This window comes from Pavona decussata, unplaced genomic scaffold (assembly GCF_977016875.1).
Source record: "Pavona decussata unplaced genomic scaffold, jaPavDecu1.1 SCAFFOLD_53, whole genome shotgun sequence".
NCBI lineage: Eukaryota > Metazoa > Cnidaria > Anthozoa > Scleractinia > Agariciidae > Pavona > Pavona decussata.
The window spans coordinates 2837222-2855890 of record NW_028145475.1 but is presented as its reverse complement, the minus strand read 5'-3'; the positions used below and the strand labels follow the sequence as shown (position 1 = coordinate 2855890).

Sequence of the window (18669 nt, the reverse complement as noted above, 5' to 3'; positions counted from 1 at the left end):
CTCTGGTTTTATGATGTACAGGGCCTCGCAAGCCTCTAGCTCTAAATCTCACTGTGCATAAATAAATTTGCTTTACTTCACTTTTTACTCTACTGCAAGTTTTAGAAATTTTCCATTACAGGTTATTTTTTTTATTTATTTATTTTTTTAAAGTAAGAAGCATAACATATTTGAAAAGGACAGAAATAAGGTAGCCTAGGGCTGATGTGGGCCTTTACCAATTAAAATTATAAAATGACAAACTCACAAAAATGTTTGCAAGGTAAAAACTAAAAAAATATTTACAAATTTAGAAGCTGATTAAAAATATACAAAATCATCCAAATCTTTCTTCAGAATTACTCAAGTGCCTTAGTAGTAGTCAAACAGGCAGTAGCAGTGGTCAAATTATAACATTCGTGGTTTGGAAAAACTGAACTTGCTTCAGGCACAAACAGGAAATCAAAGAAAATAGAAACAATATACCAATAATAGGACAGTAAAAATATTACTGATGTGTTTAATCAGACACAACTAACCACTTAGCGACATACTAAGTAGCGTGTGTACAGCCCGCCTCCACAAGAAAATCGTGGAGGGGGGCTGTGCACAGGCTTCATACTAAGTGGGAGAATACTTTGTTGAGAGTAAGTACTTTTCGTTCTCTCGTAGTAAGGAGTTTTCAAGCGTACACAGTTCAATTGTAGTTCGAACCTTCCGGCCAATGAGTTTGCCGATTAAAGTTCGTTTGGCGAGAAAATCGTCTCCTGTTTCTAATAACGTTAGCCTACGTAGCAATTTTTACCGTGGGGTTTCTACGTTTTTCGTTTTCTAACCGCCCGAAAGTTTGCACAAGAGCGAAAAATGGGAGACCAAAAGAGGCAGAAAACCCCACCGAAACGCTGCCTACACACACTACAATAATGTCAACACAGGCCGGTGTGCATTTGCTTCTTAAAAGCCTTTTTGTCGGGAAATTGCGTCCTAAGTGGCAAAGTACTCAGTACCCGAGTGCTCGGAAGAGTGCACTTGAGATCGTGGGTGATACTTAGCCAAGATTACATTCAGAGGGGAAAATTTTGGTAGGGGATCATGTCAGAAATAACTGAAAAGCTTTATATCTTGGACTTTTGGGTCCCTTAACAGAGATATTAGAGAATGAAGGAAGTGCAACAGGATTGTTATTTACTCGATGGAGCGCGCGTTACACCAGTGTTTTGGACCACTTAAGTTAGAATTTGTGAAACATGATATTGTGTCCATGTGTGCTTCACAGGAAGAGCACAACCTAGCCTGCGTGAAGACGTCCGCTTAAAAAAAATAGGAGACGCCTGGGCGCGCTCTTAATTGATTTTACCATTTAGTGATCATTCAGTCCAACCTGTTTTGTGTGGGTGTGCAATAGAAGTCAATTATGTGCCACATTATTATGTTCCGCTGAAAGTTATTAGCGCGTATGTTAGAATATAAAGTCTTTAATCTTCTCTAAATTTTAAAAAGGCTACTTATTTTTTTTTTTTTTTCAGTTGTGTTGCAGGACAATACTCCTGATTTTTGTCCCTGTTGTTTCAGGTCGTGAAATTTAGATCCTTGTTGAATTCTTGGATAAAAATTTCTGTTTTTAACGCTCCGAAGACATCGCGAGTCGACACAAGTTCACCAGTAAAAACTGTGAATCTAAATATGGTAATTAAGACGAAAATAATGAGGAAGCTGGTAAAAAAACTGGGGAAGAAACAACACGTAGCAGGTTTACTCCTTAAATAGACAAGTAGTTCGTGCCACACGCCGGAATACACATCAGTTTTATCTAACCTGCGATCAAGCCGGATTTTAGCAGCGTCCGTACGTCCTCTTCGTTTACAAAGCAAAACGAAAATAAGCCTGGTCGCAGGTTATCTTTGAACAGGTGCATGCTTATAAGCTTGAGGGAAGTAATCGAATCGCCTGCAGGTGTAGCGGCTGCAAAGTAGCCTGCGTGCAGACACCTCGTATTTCTTCCTACGTCGAAAAACGACGTAGGAAGAAATACGAGGCGTCTGCACGCAGGCTACTGCAAAGTCACAAAACAGATAACTTGAAAGTTCCGCTCAAACTTTGAAAAGCAGTCGAGTCGCTAGAGACTGGTGTAGTTTCATGACCCGTGATATGACCTACAATAGCACGTGATATGGCGATATGACCTTCAATAGCACACGGCATTCACTGAATAGTAGGAGCAACTGCTTGAACAATCACGTGACTCGCTCGATAGCTACTTCCGACGAGCAACATTTGTGACGTCAACTTCTGCTGACATCTCGTGAATCGATGGGTTTTTGAATATCAGAAAGGAGAACGGTCTTCGATTTCACTGTCTTGTATTATGAAGCCAAAGCCATCTAAAATACTGTCGCAAAATGCAAAATGGACGTTTGTGTTTACGAGTAATGTACTTATTTTTTTGAGGATTTTTTTTATTTAAAGAATACAATTTTTAATCAGCCGGCTTCTGACCTATGCCAGCAGCACGACACGTATCCTTCAGTTATTTTATAAATTTATGAGTACTTTCTTTAATGTTTCATCTGTTCATCGCTTATGCTCACTCATTTAGACATTTAAAAAGGAATGCCAACAAATTCTACTCTCTCTCTGACAACAATGGAACATTATCTAGCCAATCATTGACAGCACGCCAGCATCCAGAGAATCGTGTGGGATCTTTGCCGACGAAACATTCTGTGTAAATGGTTTATCGTTGCTCATGGCACAAGTTAATGAGGTTTCTTTTGTGTTTTCGACAATTAGACAACACAGGACGTAGTGTCCCTTTCACAGACAAATCAAGCTGTTATTGGGCCACAGAAACAAATGAAATCTACTGTCGGTCAAGTTTCGGTATACCTCGCGATATTACTGCAAGTAGCAGTTTGTTTTGAACCCACTTTCCACATCCTTTTATAAACCTCTGAATTTGTTGGGAAATTATTTTCTAACACTGAATTATTCAGAAAAAATATTACAATTGTCTTATTCTCCTGTATATAATTAAGGGAAAGGCAGCTAACAATGTTTATTCCATATTATTGAATTCTTCTATTTAGTTTTGCTGGCTCTTGGCATAGCCAGGGGTTCGCTTCCAAATTCTGCGTCATAGTGAAGCCTTTCTTTAAAACTGTATTTTAATGCAGTTACCCATGTTTTTAGATGATTCATGCTGAGGATTTGCATTACTATAAGTTTTAACTCCAATTTAATTTTTCCCCAAGGCAATTGTTTTATTGATGGGGTAATGGAGCCTTCGATATCAACAAAAAGAAAAAAATAACAAAACAAAAAAAAATGCCGAATGCGACAAGCAGAGGCAATCGTCGTTCATTTGACGTCAGAGATCGATTCACCTTTTTCAAAACAAGGAAGGACCATTATAGATATATCCTGAGGTGGTGTACAGTACAGCTTACCCTCTGACGCTTACTCTTATGCAAATAACGCATATGACGCTATGTTTGCCAATGAGCGTCCTTTCAAGCCGCAAATCGCTTTTTTTTAATAGCTTCCCGTGTTTCCAAGGCAACTTGTTTTGATGCAGTTTCTTTTTTGTGCGTTTGTACCTCTGCGCACGGAAATTTATATAGAAATACATCGAGTGAAATAAGAAAAGTATGGTCTGATGTTGAAGTTGTCAGAAAAGACGATATTTTTTTCTGAAAAACAAGGGAAGATGTTTTAATTACACGACCAAAGTTATATTTAAACCTTTCTGCGCATAGCCCTCGGAAAGAGGATGGGATTTTCCGTTAAGCTTTTCCGCTTCTCTCACTAATGCGTTTTTATTTTAGCATGCTGTGAAATAAGTAAAAGCATTCATGATGTTTTTTTTTTATTTTTTTTTATTTTTATTTCTAATTCCGTGCGTCCGACGAAGCTTGCTCTGTGGCTCGGCGTCAATTAAGATTGCGGTTCATCCTCGTCAGCATTCAACGCTATTGATTCGTGGTTTCATAATTGAGCAATATCGAGAAACATTAACACCGAATGAGAACCCTTGAATCTGCCATGTATGTGCTTACTTTGACTGTCGACAGCGTGTCTTTGCTTGCATTTAGGGCCAAAGTGCTCGAAAAAGAATCAGATTCTATCAAAAAATAGTTAGAGAATTTCCTTTTTTTAGAACTTCCGGTCATTTCTGTTGGTGTTCACGAAAAAAGTAATTTGTTCTCAGCTGCAGTAGGACTTAAAGCTTTCTGTAATAAGCGTGGTGTGAAAACAGCATTTATGCGAGAGGATAAACTTCGAACTGAATTTATTCAAATTTGGGGAGCTTACAATATTTGCGATTCGTTAAGGCTGTATTTCATTAAGGGAGCCAAACCAATAATTACAAAACAAGAATTGTATTTTAGAGCGAGAGACTATTTGAAATTGAACGCTTCCTAATCTTCAACTCGAATCTTTCCCATTTTCCTAAATGTGTTTGCAGCCGATACGGCCACCATTGGTTTGTTTTGCTTGCAAAGAGCATTCGTCGATGTTTTTGGCAGAATTGACAAGTCACATCGCACCGCTTATCATTTCATTCTAGGATTCATTTAGTTTAGCTGTAAACAAACCAGAGGAAATAGAATTTTCTTTTTATGTTTCTGATTTTTATTTATTTATTTTTGTTAGATGTATCTTAAAGGCGTGCGGCATTCTTTTTTCCTGAAATTACATTCAACAGGCTGGCATTATTGATTTTCACTTGACCCGTGCGAAGTGATGGGTTTTTTACGTCATGGCAACCGCAAGCTTTTTTGCGAACAATCTCCCGCGTGGGTTGTGTTTTACTTTAAAGTGTAAATAAATCTTGTTTCAGGGTAGATTATAATAGTTTGATTCTTTATCCGGATGTCAACAGATAAAGCTTCATCAGCTTGTGTTTTTATATATTTTTATTTTGTCCTCTCGGCTAAATATACAGAAACCGCTGTCGATCTTGAAGCATCTAGCTAGAGGAAATCTTCATATTTACGATTTAATTCTCGCTTGAAAATACAAGACAGTGTTCGAAAGCGGAGCTGACAAGTTTTTGTGCGTTTAATTTCGAAACGAAAATAAATAACATAGAGTGTCGACGGTGAAAAATTAAATATTTTAGTTTAGTCAGAGGCTGAGGAATATATATTAATTGATACAAAAGAACACAAAATTGCAAATTTTCGTGATTGCTTATGTCGATAAGACCTTCCAAAAATATACGTATAATGGAAAATAATAAAACACTGGAATATTGTTTGTATCCCCAGAAGTAAATCAGTAAAAGACTAAAAGTGGTTAATAATAAGGATTCGGAAATGCTGCTACTGAAGCTTCCTGTAATGAATTTTCCGACCAATAGCGTGCGCGTGTGAGTGGCTCAGCCAATCAGATGAAGGTTGGTCGCGTTTGGTGCGATTTTGTGTCCGTCAGGCCGCATTTACCGCCAAAACTCTGGTGCGCCGGTGATAGCTCATGCATATTAATGTGCATGAATTATTTGTAATATTTTGTATGCAGATGAGTCCCCTGGCAACAGGTGGCCCAACACTGAAAGAGCCTAGAGATCTCCGCCGCATCGAATACAGCGTACGCGGACTCGAGTTTGTCTGTTCCACAGCAGACCCCGCCTACAAAACACCCTAAATAATGACCGATGTGACTCGCTAATGGGCCTGAGGCCTTGTGTTGAGTGTTTATATCCCCCTTGCTTTTTCTTATTATCGGAAATGATTAGAAACTAAATTTTACACGAGAGAGGCTCGCCTGGACAGCCACTAGGAATCGCGCTCTGAGCCCGAGAGTTGGTGTGGGAGTTGCATTTGAATGAAACATCGACCCGTGGTTTCCGGTTAGATTTGTGAAGATTCTATAGAAACATGTGGGCCGAGAAATATTGCTGTTGACGGATGATCGCGAGAGGAATTTTCCAGACAAGAATTATCTCGATGTATTGTGTTCTGTTGGTGGCGGGGATGGCTCGATTCTTTCCTGGAGAATGGCAAAACTCGTAGCGAGAAATGTCGGTGTTGTCAGGGCGAAAAACTCCTGAAAAATGCCCAAATCGTTCTTGATTAAAATAGAAAGAGGATGTGGAAGTCCGTCACTGCCGCCATACGTACATACGTCGACAAACTCCGGCCTCCAGAAAGTCCCAAATGTTACCGAAGGTGAGCGATGAATTTTGTTTTTGTAATGAATATATTTTATTGCATTATTTTTATTTTCGTTTTTGGAGATCGAAGCTTTTAATTTTTTTATGTTGAATATTTGGTTTCTGCGCCAAGGCCTGCCCGCCTGACACAGGGAAAATTGTTGATTGTATTCTCTTGGTAACACCTGTTGGTTTTTTGCACTCGCTTACCTTTTTAGGAGCCGCGAGTGAGTCGGGAAAATCATCAGCTTCGGAAAACCTACCACATACCAAGCTGAAATGCCGCGAAAACGGCAAAGTAGCGAAAGAAGACGCCGAAGAAGCGACTTTAGACGAAAACGGCAACTGTGTTGACGATTTGAGCGCGGGTCGTTCTGTTGGACGCCAGAAAGGCGCTGAAACCTCCAGTGGCGGTCGAAGCCGGTATGTTTGTGCTGATTGTGGTAAATCGTACGCCACTTCCTCGAATCTCTCCCGGCATAAACAGACTCATAGAAGCTTGGACAGTAAACTAGCCAAGCGCTGTGAACACTGCGGTAAAGCTTATGTCTCCATGCCGGCATTGGCCATGCATGTTTTGACACACAAGCTTCTTCACAAATGTGATGTGTGCGGTAAGGCTTTCAGTCGGCCGTGGCTCTTGCAGGGGCATATGAGGTCGCATACCGGAGAAAGGCCGTTCTTGTGCCCCGAATGTAACAAAGCGTTCGCCGATCGCTCGAATCTCCGGGCGCACATGCAAACCCATTCGCCTCTCAAGCAGTTCAAGTGCGACCGCTGCGATCGAACGTTCGCTTTGAAATCATACCTTAATAAGCACGCCGAGTCCGCCTGTTCTCGCGAAATGACAACAAGCAAGGACTCAGTAAGCGATTCTTCTTCTAGAATCCAGAGTGATGAGGAAATCATTGAAGCCAATACAGCCAACAAATGTAGTTAAGGTAGCCTTAAATTCGGGAATTTTATTGGTCATATAACCTGTAGAGCTTGCCCTTATCACGAAATTGGAAGATGTCCATCTAAATTTGTAGATTTGGCTGTGTGAAATGACGCGGCAAGCTAGCAGAGAATCGTTTTAAACCTTAACTTTGGATTATAAAAAGGATGAAGTTGTCATCGTCAATATGATATAATGTCTCATTTGAGAGACGGCCTTCCTAAACAATAAGAAATTTTGAGTTCTTTCTGAGAAAGAAGAAATATTGCTTGACATGTTTGGTAGTATTTACCTAGAAGACAGCAAAAACTAAGGGCATGTATTTATATTGAATTTTACTTAGAAGCTGATTGGGCTGGCAAGAGTGGCTTGAGCGATCGGTAGAATTGTTTACTGGTTATCCCACCTAGAGCTCGATTTTATTTGAAATCTCACGGAAAATATAAACGCGGATGTGTTCTGTATTAGAAATGCCTTCAGCCTAACTGCAATTTATTATTGTTATCATTATTTTGTTCTCGTGGAAAGCAAAATTTCTTATTTTTGAGAAAATTTAATTCTTGAGAAAATTTAGCTCATTTCTTAGTGGTAAATTCGATGTTAATTTTAAGACTTGTTGGTTCAGATGCATTTGTATTCATTCGTCTTACGTTTTTAATATTAATAAGGGGCCATTTCCTTTACTTTCAAATGAATAACCCGGCTGCGTTGGCAATTTTTATTGCTTTTTAGAACTCGCGAATATACAACCGAAATGTTTCGCTAGGAAAAAAGTTTTTTTAATTTCAGAATTGTCAATCAGCTTTACATAATGCACACACACTGGCAGCCAGTTTACCTGCTATATTTCATAAATTAAAATCCATAATTTATTTCTCCGCTAAAAACCACGTCTTTTGAATTAAGTAATTTTATCGAAGACCTTTATATGTAAAAGAGCGTTTTCGGTTTTTCAAGACCATTTCCATTACACTCAGGGTTTAAAAAATAATGAAATTTGAAATTTCTTTATCAATTCGAGTGTGTTTCACGCAGAGAAATATTGAAATGATTTCTTCTGGTAACACTAGATCGGTGTTCGCCCGGCAAATAAGGAAGTCTCAATTCCGTGTCGGATTTCTTGTTGCCATATTTTTGCCGTTGCAATATGAAAATGGTTCAAAAAGGCTACTTTATTGAGTATTGGGTAAAAATTTCTTTGATTTTTAATCTTTCTCGTTTTAGTCTCGTTCTGAAATTTTGTGACCTTTATTCCTTAAGTGCCCTTTCCTCTGTAATTGATCAATTTGCGAAATTTTTTAAAAATTCTCTTTTTATAGCATGAATTTATCGGTTTGGTAAATTATTCTTGTCTCTGTTTAGTTTATTCGTGGTTTGCTGATATAGATTTTTTTTCTTTTAGTAAGATCCCTAAATTTGCATGTAAATGCGCCAATTTGCTTTCAGGCAAATTTAGCCGTGTAAAATTAACTGTATATAAAAGGCAGAGAACTTGATTTTCACCCCTTCAGCTCCTGTTGGTGATCAACATCCCATTTCCCCTGAAAACTCGGACATGCTGGGCATGAGAATATTTGAAATAATCACAAAAAGGAGTTTGTTTTAACCTCTAATGAAATTATTCGGTTTGTTCAAGAACAATTGTATTCGATATCGGGACTCAAATGCTTGATCCCAAGATACTGAAGCGATCGCACTCACGGGGTGATATATCGACAGTAATTTATGCTCTTAGTGAGCACCTTGGTTTATCTGCCTCGCAGATTGAATTTACGTACACAGATAAATTAGCTACGTCACAGCATTGCTAATATTTTATCTTGTATATATTTTAAATAGCAGATTAATTAACATAGATTCGCTTAGTCAGTTTAAAAGGTCTATTTTGCTGGTCAGAAGAAAGCTATATTTTGCGCTTTGCGTTGTACTGCTTGTTTCACTTTTAGTTGAAACACTTATTCCTCATTTCGTTGCAAGAAATGACTTGAATCCTAACCACAGCAGGACTGTTAAAATCAAGGGAAATAATTCCCGTATTAACTCCAGTCTTACGTCACAGGTCAACTCTATATCATGTTGATTATCTATTTGGTAATCTATTGAGGTTCTTCGTTTGCTGCAAAGGAGCCTGTTTTATAATTGTATTTCTCAGTTGTTTGCATCTTTGATTAAACTGTGAGAGGTTCGTCTGAAAGGGTTTTAGTTCCGTCCTTGTATTGCTGTTGCTTCCTGGGTAATTCATCTACTTAGTTGAAGATTCCGTACATCCGCAGCATGACACGAGATTTTCCATTACGAGAGAAAGTCTTTTTTGTTGTTGTTGTTTTGTTTCCCTTAACTTAGCCCCGTCAGGATTTAACGACATTTAGTGTAAAGAGTTGAAAAGACATCTCCACTAATTTGATTTACCGCACAAACCAGAATTGTTAAGGGGGTTAGATTCTAAAGAAACTATAAGACAACAGCAACAACAACAATCTTTATTATTTCATCAGCAAGTGTACATTAAATTTATAAATACATTAAATGTATAAATACAGAGAAATGCAACTTCTTTAACTAAACTAAGGTGTTGCGTCGGTGGGGAGTAGAAACGAATGTTTGGTTTATCAACAGAGTTAATAACTAAAGGTAAATTGGCCACCGTAAAGAGATTCGAGTGCTGATGTTTCGAGCGTTAGCCAATGGCTAACACCAGAAATATACTTAGTTTAAGTGGTGCTAAGCCCCTATTCCCCAACGGTGGAAAAGCCCGTGGGGGTACTCCTCGGTATTTTTGGCGGGGGTATGCGGTTCGTTTCTCCTTTCAGACCAAACTATGTAGTTTTTCGGTACTTTTTTCATACCTGGGCACTGCTCACACTAAACCAAACAAATTTATCCTAATTCTTTTTAATCCTCCTTTTAATATAACTGTTTATTGTTTTTTATGTATTGTATTGAATCTCGTTGTACGTGTGAAAAATAAAATTGAATTGAATTGAATTAAATCCATACCTATTTTCAGACTTTCACACCAAGATCGTTAAAATCCATACAAAAGAGAAGTTGTCCATACCCATTTTCAGACCTAAACGGCTTAAAAAAAAACACACCCTTTGGCACCGCATATACCTTTATAGATAATATAAAGGTATTAAGGGAGTATCCCTTCCGCGGGAGGGTGGTGGTGGGTAGGGGGGGAGGTGTAAGGCAAGTTCAGAGTGTCAGCAGCAAATGCAGTTTTATTACCTTAAACCCTTTCGTGGGGGGGGGGGGGGGGACATTGTACGTCTCGCCTCGGATGAATTCGTGAAATTTAGTTCTGTTCAAAAATTGAAATTTAGTTTCTGCGGGAGTTATGATTGGTGAGCAGCTGTAAATTGATAAAGTGACATCATTCCGTGAAACCATTTGGGATGTTGGCGAGGTAATTAGACTGTGATTTCCCGTTAACACTCCCTTTATGTTACACCTTGAATCAGCAAATGTTGTTCTTACTTTTAGGCGTTTGATAAAGCCCTCATATTGGCAAGTTAAGTAACAGTTATCGAGAATTATTATTCAGCGCATTAAATTGTAACGCTGCCTAAGTATGGTCATGGTGCACCGCTCAATATTCGTCGTCCGCACACAACAGACATCCTGCGATTTATGTAATTTCATGTTTCGGGGAGAAAAATGGCAGCTTTCTGCAATAAAACTGTGCTTTGTTATCAATGTGTTGAACAATAAAAAAAATTTCCTGCTCAATCTTGAGGAATATCCCCTGATTTAAGCCAACTCGGCCTACAGCCTCGTCGGCTAAGTATCAGGCGATATTCCGCGCGATTTCGCAGGATAATTGTTAAGTACATAACTGTCCAAATATGGTATGGTACACTCAATATTCGTCGTCCGTACTCAACAGATATCCGTGATATACTTGTCGTGATTTCGTGTGTCGAAACGACCTTGGAAGTACACCAAATAATTAATAACCCTGTTCCACAAAACATATTATAAAAGAAAGCAACCAAGTTTGCTGCCAAGATTTTAATGGTCCGTTCAAAAAAATTTTCCGATGTACTGCTTACGTTTTTGTTTATGAAGTGGCAAATTACAATTTCATTCATGGACGTCCTCCCGCGGTGAAATGTTAGAAGTTTATTTTTTTTAACAAATAAAGTTCGTCTCCCGCTTTTCTGCAATAAAACTGTGCTTTGTTATCAATGTATTGAATAATAAAACAATTATCCTGCTCAATCTTGTGGAATATCTCCCGATTTTAGCCAACTCAGCCTACGGCCTTCGTCGGCTAAGTATTTTTAAAACAATTATCCTTCGAAATCGCGCGAAATTTCGCGAAATACTTTAGCCGACGAGGCCGTGGGTCGAGTTGGCTAAAATCAGGGGATATTCCGCAAGATTTTATTTAATTGTTTTATCCCGCAAGATTGAGCAGGATAAATGTTTTTTTTTTTTAACACATTGATAACAAAGCGCATTGTTTTATTGCAGAAAAGCAAGAGACGATATTTATTTTACCATTTTTCTCCTCGACACACAAAATCAGTTACGTATATCGCAGGATATCTGTTGAGTGCGGACGACGAATATTGAGTGCACAATGACCATATCTGGGTAGTGCTACAGTGCTTGAATAATAACAGGCGATATTCCGCGCGATGTCGCAGGATAATAGACCATATTCGTATTCTCGGTATTGAACTGGATCGAGCTTGCAATGGAGGCTCTTGCGGGGGAATATATTAGAAACTATTTGCATGTGAAAAGATTCCCCCGCATAAGCCTCGTGTGCAAGCTAGTTCCAGTTCAATACCGAGAATACGAATACGGTCTATTGTTAAGTACGCACTGCTTATTGAGCTCTGATCTGACTTTTGAGTCCGTGGATGAAATCCTAAAGCGAGACCATTAAAATATTAACAACTTCTTCATTCATGAAGAGCGAACCTGGCCACTGAGCACCGCTTACTTATGATACTGTTCATTATGCTGTACAAGGTGGTTCTAACTTTTCAGTCTGTGAAGGAAATCCTAAAGTGTGACCAGCTACTGAGCAGTACTTTCTTATTGTGCTGTACAAAGTGATTCTAACTTTTGAGTCTGTGGGTGAAATCCTCAAGTGTGACCATTCAAATGAAATCTACTGAGCGGTACTTTCTTATGGTGCTGTCTATTGTAGCAATCCTAGATCACTCGCTCTCATTTTGTATCAAGTACACCTAGTTTACAGATTTGCCATCTCAAAGCGAAGTTCATGAAGTGCTTGGCTGTTAGGTATTCCGTTGTCTAAAACACTTCCCCGAGACTAGAATTAAACATGACCGTCATTTTCTAGTCCTATGTTAAAGCCTGCTGGACAATTTCATCCCGTAAGATTGAAATTTGCATTTGTTTTATTTGTCATTGCTAAATTCGATTTGGAGTTGAATAATTATGTTTATGCTCTAAAGAAAATTTAATTAAAAATGAAAAATAATACTTACGACAACTTTTACAAAAAGACAATAAACATATACTGTATTGTTAACTAAGTTTAAAAGAATCATAATTTAAACGACGATCGATTTTAATTCCCAGCTATCGTCAGCTATCCGTGTTTTTTTCTCTTCAACGATGTCGCAACCAGGCGATTTTGAGAAGGATAAAAAATAGCACATCAAGCACCCAGCGAGAATATTTAAGCAATATACTTAAAACGATATTCCATGTTGGAAAACAATATTAGCTTTCAGGGTCTAAAAAATTTGAAGCGTTACAAGCTTTCGATTCCTTCGCAGAATCTTTGTCAAGTGAGTGAGAGGTGATTTATGTCACGTGACTTGAGGTGGTGTGAGTCACGTGACAAAATGTAAAGTCGATGGCCTCTCTGATCCTCCTTCTCAGGATGTCAGTTTCCCTCGCGATGATTGTGTTCTCCATATGTTCTCAGATTGTTTAACGGTCTTTCTAAAGGCATAATTCTGTACGTTAACACAGTCTAAGCTGTTCGGAAACTTCAGCTGAAAACTCGAGTTCAGGGGAACGTCCCGAATTTCCGAGCTGCAGTTGGCTTTCCGAAAATGCTAGTTTGCCCCTTTGAAAACAAAATAAATGAGTTTTCCATAGTTTCGCTAGAAAGAATTGTATTTTTACATCACAATTTTATCCAAATTTGTAAGCTGACTATGGCCTTCGAACAGTTCTTCCACCGAAACGAATTGTTGGTTTCCCCTAATCTCGTACCCTGATCTCAGCCGGTTCGGGAATGTCGAAATGACCGTGGGAGATCTGGGTACGAGATTAGGTTGCCCCTGAGTAATCTTCGTAAAGTTGATGGTATCTCTCATGCAGTGAGTCTATTTTGTTTTCCAAAGTAAGTTATGTTTGAATCGTAGGTAAAAACCTATATATTTGTGTCAAATGAAGCCTAAGAATGAGAAAACTGTTTTAGGCTCTGTCTTAGAACTCAGTCGTAACTTCTAAAATGCTGTAATAGGTGCTTTAGGGGTGGATTACATGAAACGTATCGCTTTGACTTAGGGGCAAATTACGAGAGAAATAAAAATCTCAGCACTCTTGCAACGAAACTTTTTTGTTTTTGTTTTGTTTTGTTTTCTTTTTTTTTCTTTTTTACTGTTTCTGAGGATTCTGGCGTAACCGAGCAAGGATAATCAAATTTTGTTTTCCTAAAAGTTATGAAAAGTAAGGATTTTACTAAATGCCATCAAGTTTTTTTGCATCATGCGAGATTAGTTTTCATTCACAAAAATGAGGCGAAAAGCGCGCTTCGTAGACTTCAAAATAAGTTATTAAACAATCCGGGTTTAATTCCAAAGACAGCTTTTATGGAATTAACCGTTCTTCCTACCGAAAAATTCTCGCAAACTATCACTCCAAAGAATCCTTATAAAGTTTGTAAGCTTGTACGAAAACTGACTTGGTGGCCAGTCATATTGCTTGGTGTCAGTGGGAGTATTCCGGTCACAGTTCCCTCAATTTCTTGCCTTCCTCGCAGACGCTCTTTTGGCTCGTCACGCAATCTTTCCTCCCCAACGAAGGGCACGAGGGAGGAGGGGAAGGATTGCGTGACGAGAAAAAAGAGCGTCTGCGAGAGAGGCTACTGGATTTCTAGACTCCCATGCTGTCGTTTCTAATTCTAGGGGAGTTGTCTTTCTAAATTTACCCATTCAAAGTGCATTTGATTCATTGAATAAAAGAAGTAAGGAAAGACGGAGTTTCGATGAGTCAACCGGACAAGTGTGCTAATAGAGTACTAAAGTATGACGTCACAAACCCATCAATTAGACGTGAAAATATTCTAAGTGTCCTAAATGAGATGCAATTTACGGACCGTATACGGACCGAAAAGTGTCTTTACGATTTGTTTTTAGACCGTATCAGTTTGTCAAACCGTACGGATCGTGAGGCTGTGTTTTCAGACCGTATCAGTTTGTCTATATTGGACATGACTGAATTACTGGTAATGTAAAGAGAAATTGGATGTTAATCACTATCAGTGTTAAATGTTAGAATAACTGAGGCAAAATCCCAAGGATTTGTATGGAGTCGTCACAGCATAACAGGGCTAATATCTCATCCCCAGATTGCAAAAAGATGCTGACTTTAGGCAAGTAGGCATTTTTCATCATGCTCTTTCCAAACATCTTAATAAATCCCGTAAGTTCAAAAAATTCAAATATTTGTGACCTCACTCACACTTAAGTACTCTACAGCTGATAGATCAGACTTTCGCGACAGTAATAAGAACACTTCAATCTGTGATCTGACATAACTTTATTACTTTTTTTTGAAGATTTTTTTGTTAAATATTGTATAAAAATTCGTTTTTCTGAGTACAAAGATTACAACTGAGTTACTTTGATGCCAGTCAAAATATAGCACAACTCTACTTGACTATTGAATTTTTATGTACACAAAATTAATTTAACAACATACAAGAATGTATACACACAAGTTATGCTTTTAACTCCTGTTAAATCTACTTTACATAAAGGAATACTTGAACTGTAGAGCTAGGTACACAACTGACCAGGTTGTTGTAGTTTTTAAGCTTTGAATGGCTCTGAGATCTTTACCGACTGTTCACATAAAAATTAATTGCATATTTCATTAAAATCAAAGGTCTTGGAGCATAACCGAGCCCTGGTGCAATTTAGCTTGTTTTCTCTTGTTTTGGTTCAGATTTGCTAGATTTGACTGTTTGAACCAGGTGAGCCAACATGTGCTCTGGTCAGCAGTGTTGCTAGGTGACAAGACACATTCAAAGCATTATTCACTGCAGTGAGAGTGGATAGGGGTGGATATTACCAAGCTGTGAAGCAAACAGGTTAATATCTACCACTGTTCACTGACACTGAAGTAATTAATAATAATTATTGTTTTAGTATAAACCATACCAGTGAATAGCCAGCCACAATAATTCACTTTATTTCTGATAAATCAAGGCAAAAGACTTGTCCATGAAATCCAGCAAAATGCAGGAGGTGAACAACAAAATAACATTATCTGGAACTCGTGTGAGTAGCCAATCAGAGTGTGCACAAAGCGCTATCCACTAGTTTGGTATACACATCACTAAAAGAGTATATTCTGAAGAATACATGTTCTCTTGTTTAAAATATGCATTACTGATAACACTCTCTTAAACGATTTTAATAAACCCATGAAATAGTTAAATGCAAAATAATTATTGAAATATTGAAATCTTTGGTTTTGTTTTGTCAGTTTTGATCTAATAGGTGCTGATTATTACACTTGGATTTATGAGTTAAGCAAACTGCTCTGAATTGGATGACTAACAAAATACTAGTAGAAGGACAAAGTACAGTAGATACAATAAATTATTGACAGATTATTGTACGTGTAACATACAATATTATTGATACAATCCTTCAAATCAAATTAACGTACCTTATTAGATATATAGCAGGCTGAAACTACAGTAAACCTAAAAGCTGAGGATGAACAACCAAGGAAGTGACACCATTGAATGGATTATTTTAGTTAAATGTATCGTTCAATATGGTCTTTGTGCCAACCCATTGTGTCCATTGTGTACTGATTCGACATTTTGATGTAGTATTTCTTGAAAACAAAATGAAAAACAGCAGGAAAAAAAAAACACCAGGGCAATGTTTTTAGGCGAATAGAAAGCCATTTACAAAAATCTAGTCACTTTTGCACCCAAAAAAATTGACCCAAACTCATCACTGTGTAGGAGACTTTCCCACTAGCCTCTTCAATAATAATAATAATAATAATAATAATAATAATAATAATAATAATAATAATAATAATAATAATTATAATAATATTATTATTTTGATCAAAAACATCTGCCAGTCACCTGAATCCAGTTCAGCTTGTCAATTTACACAAGGTCATAGTCATTAAATGTAAACAATCTCTGTAATGCAGCCACAATCCCTCACTTGATGAGCTTATTTCAAGGCACTGTTATAAGGCCCAGTTGGTAACTGCATGCACTTGTTGATTAATAACTCCTCCTGTTAAAGCTAATTGTGAAGGATAGTAACACCAGTCAATTTTGTTAAAAAGAGGCATAAATAACTTTGTTTTGATACCTTGAAAGTGTTAAACTAGGGATATTTACTACCAAAAGTCTGAAGAACTGAGAAAGATTAACTAACTTTTTTTCTTTGTCAGACCGAATTTTCAATTCCAAACAATAACCTAGGAATTTCACAAGCTCAATAAAATTTAATCTGAAAAACCACACAGTAAATCTGTTGGAAGTATCTACTATATAATTTAAGAAAAAAACAGGCCAATGATAGTAATAATCCTAAAAACCAAGATGCATCTAAAAAAAACTCAATGGAAAAGACAGAAAAAAAATATTACAGCCACAAAACGCACATTGTGCTTGCAATGATCTCCAATGTTTGTCTGCACTTCAAAACAATTATTTAGGAAAACATTTGTCCATCTCTCATCAAAGTTTTGTGGTTGTCATTCAAACATTAATAAGTTCCAGCAAAATTGAATCCACGGATTCCATTACCTACAAAAGTGCACAGTTTTTAACTCCCCCACAGATCAAAGCAATTTATTGCTCGATAAATAAATAACAGCATAAAATTAGAGAAAATATACCCAAAACTGAAAACAGTTTAACTATATAAAATAGACTAGATTAGATTGTGACCTGAAAATTGGCACCCATGTTTAATGTCAACACCTTTTCTGGACCATCACATGCATTTTATTTATTTCAGAACTTGGAATTTGAAAACTGTTCATATTATTAATATTAATCTTCTTCAAGAAGAAATGAAACTTGCTTTGTTTAATCTATAAAAAAAATAGTATGTTTATAATTTTGCTATAATAGCTGTTTTAAACCTTCATCCTAGAAAAATCATCATCATCACCATCACTTTCACTCTAAGAATGGATTATCTCAATAACTACCACCATGACGTTTCACCAAAAATAACGTGAACGTGAATCAGCTGGCATATCAAGATTTCTGATGGCAATTTTTTCCTTGATAAAACCACTTACTTGTAAAAACTCATTTACACCAGCTGTAATCACTAAGAAACCCATGTAGCAAGTTTAAAATATAATAGTAAAATGAAATCTTACTATTTCTAATAAATAATGCAATTTATTAGTTCCTCAAGCCCAGTTGAGGCCAAAACAATAATACTAACTGTACAAAAAAAAGGTTACAGTACTTGACTAAAAAGTGTCAAATTCAATTTTGTATGAGTACTATTTCCATGTGTTGCTGAAACAAATATATTTATGCTACACATGCTGATGGGTTTTTATTTTCTGGCAACATTCTAGAATGAGACTACTAACAGTAATCTTGTTGTCTGAGAATGATGTATTATTCAGTGAATGACACAGGCATACTCAGAAATGGAAATCTGAGCGCTTCTATCAGGAGTCGAACCGAAGACCTTCCAATTACTAGTTTGGATGCTCTACCACTAAGCTACAGCAGACTCGTGGGACATAAGGCCATTAAAGTAGGTTCATGGAACAAACATCCTGCATAGGATTGAGATGTCAATACGTGGCATATGCACGATGGAAATAAATGCCTGTGTCATTTACTGAATAATACATCATTCTCATTCATTCACCAGGCTTAAAATATTCCATCACATTTATTTCCAGTAATCTTGTTCTTTATGCACATATTTGATTAGTGGAATGATCAATTGAAAGTAGTTTTCTGTTAAAAGTGTTCATTCTACTGTGGAACTGTGTTCTTCAAAAAAACATGTTCTTTTGGGATAGAAAAATAATAAAAACAACCCCTGGCGGCATACAATGTGGTTAAGATTTCCAAGGGCTGGATTAATGTTGAGTTTTAATGTTCAGTACCTTGGAATATAGAGCAATGTGTTCAATTAGTATTTCTTGTAAACAATACGCCGAAGTAATCCCATTAGAAAGTACCCATGGTATGTGCAACTTACATCAGAAAGTACTGTGATATGCATTTGTCTTGTTGAATTCACTCAGGTTTGGCAGCCTGTATGAGTCAGTATGGACCTTAAGCAAGCATAACAATGACAGTAACAAGAACTTTGCAAATAAAAAGAGTTATTTAATAGTACTACTACTAATA

The 18669-nt window shown here is 37.3% G+C and overlaps 1 protein-coding gene across 1 annotated transcript; it reads left to right on the top strand.

Annotated features, from left to right (window-relative positions):
- Positions 1-4179: 4179 nt before the first annotated feature.
- On the top strand, positions 4180-9264 carry LOC146480485 (uncharacterized). The gene is made up of 2 exons (XM_085109664.1): positions 4180-6149; positions 6352-9264. Exons 1-2 carry the CDS (start codon positions 6035-6037, stop codon positions 7071-7073), a joined length of 837 nt encoding a protein of 278 aa, XP_084965790.1. The 5' UTR covers positions 4180-6034; the 3' UTR covers positions 7074-9264.
- The last annotated feature ends 9405 nt before the right edge of the window (positions 9265-18669 follow it).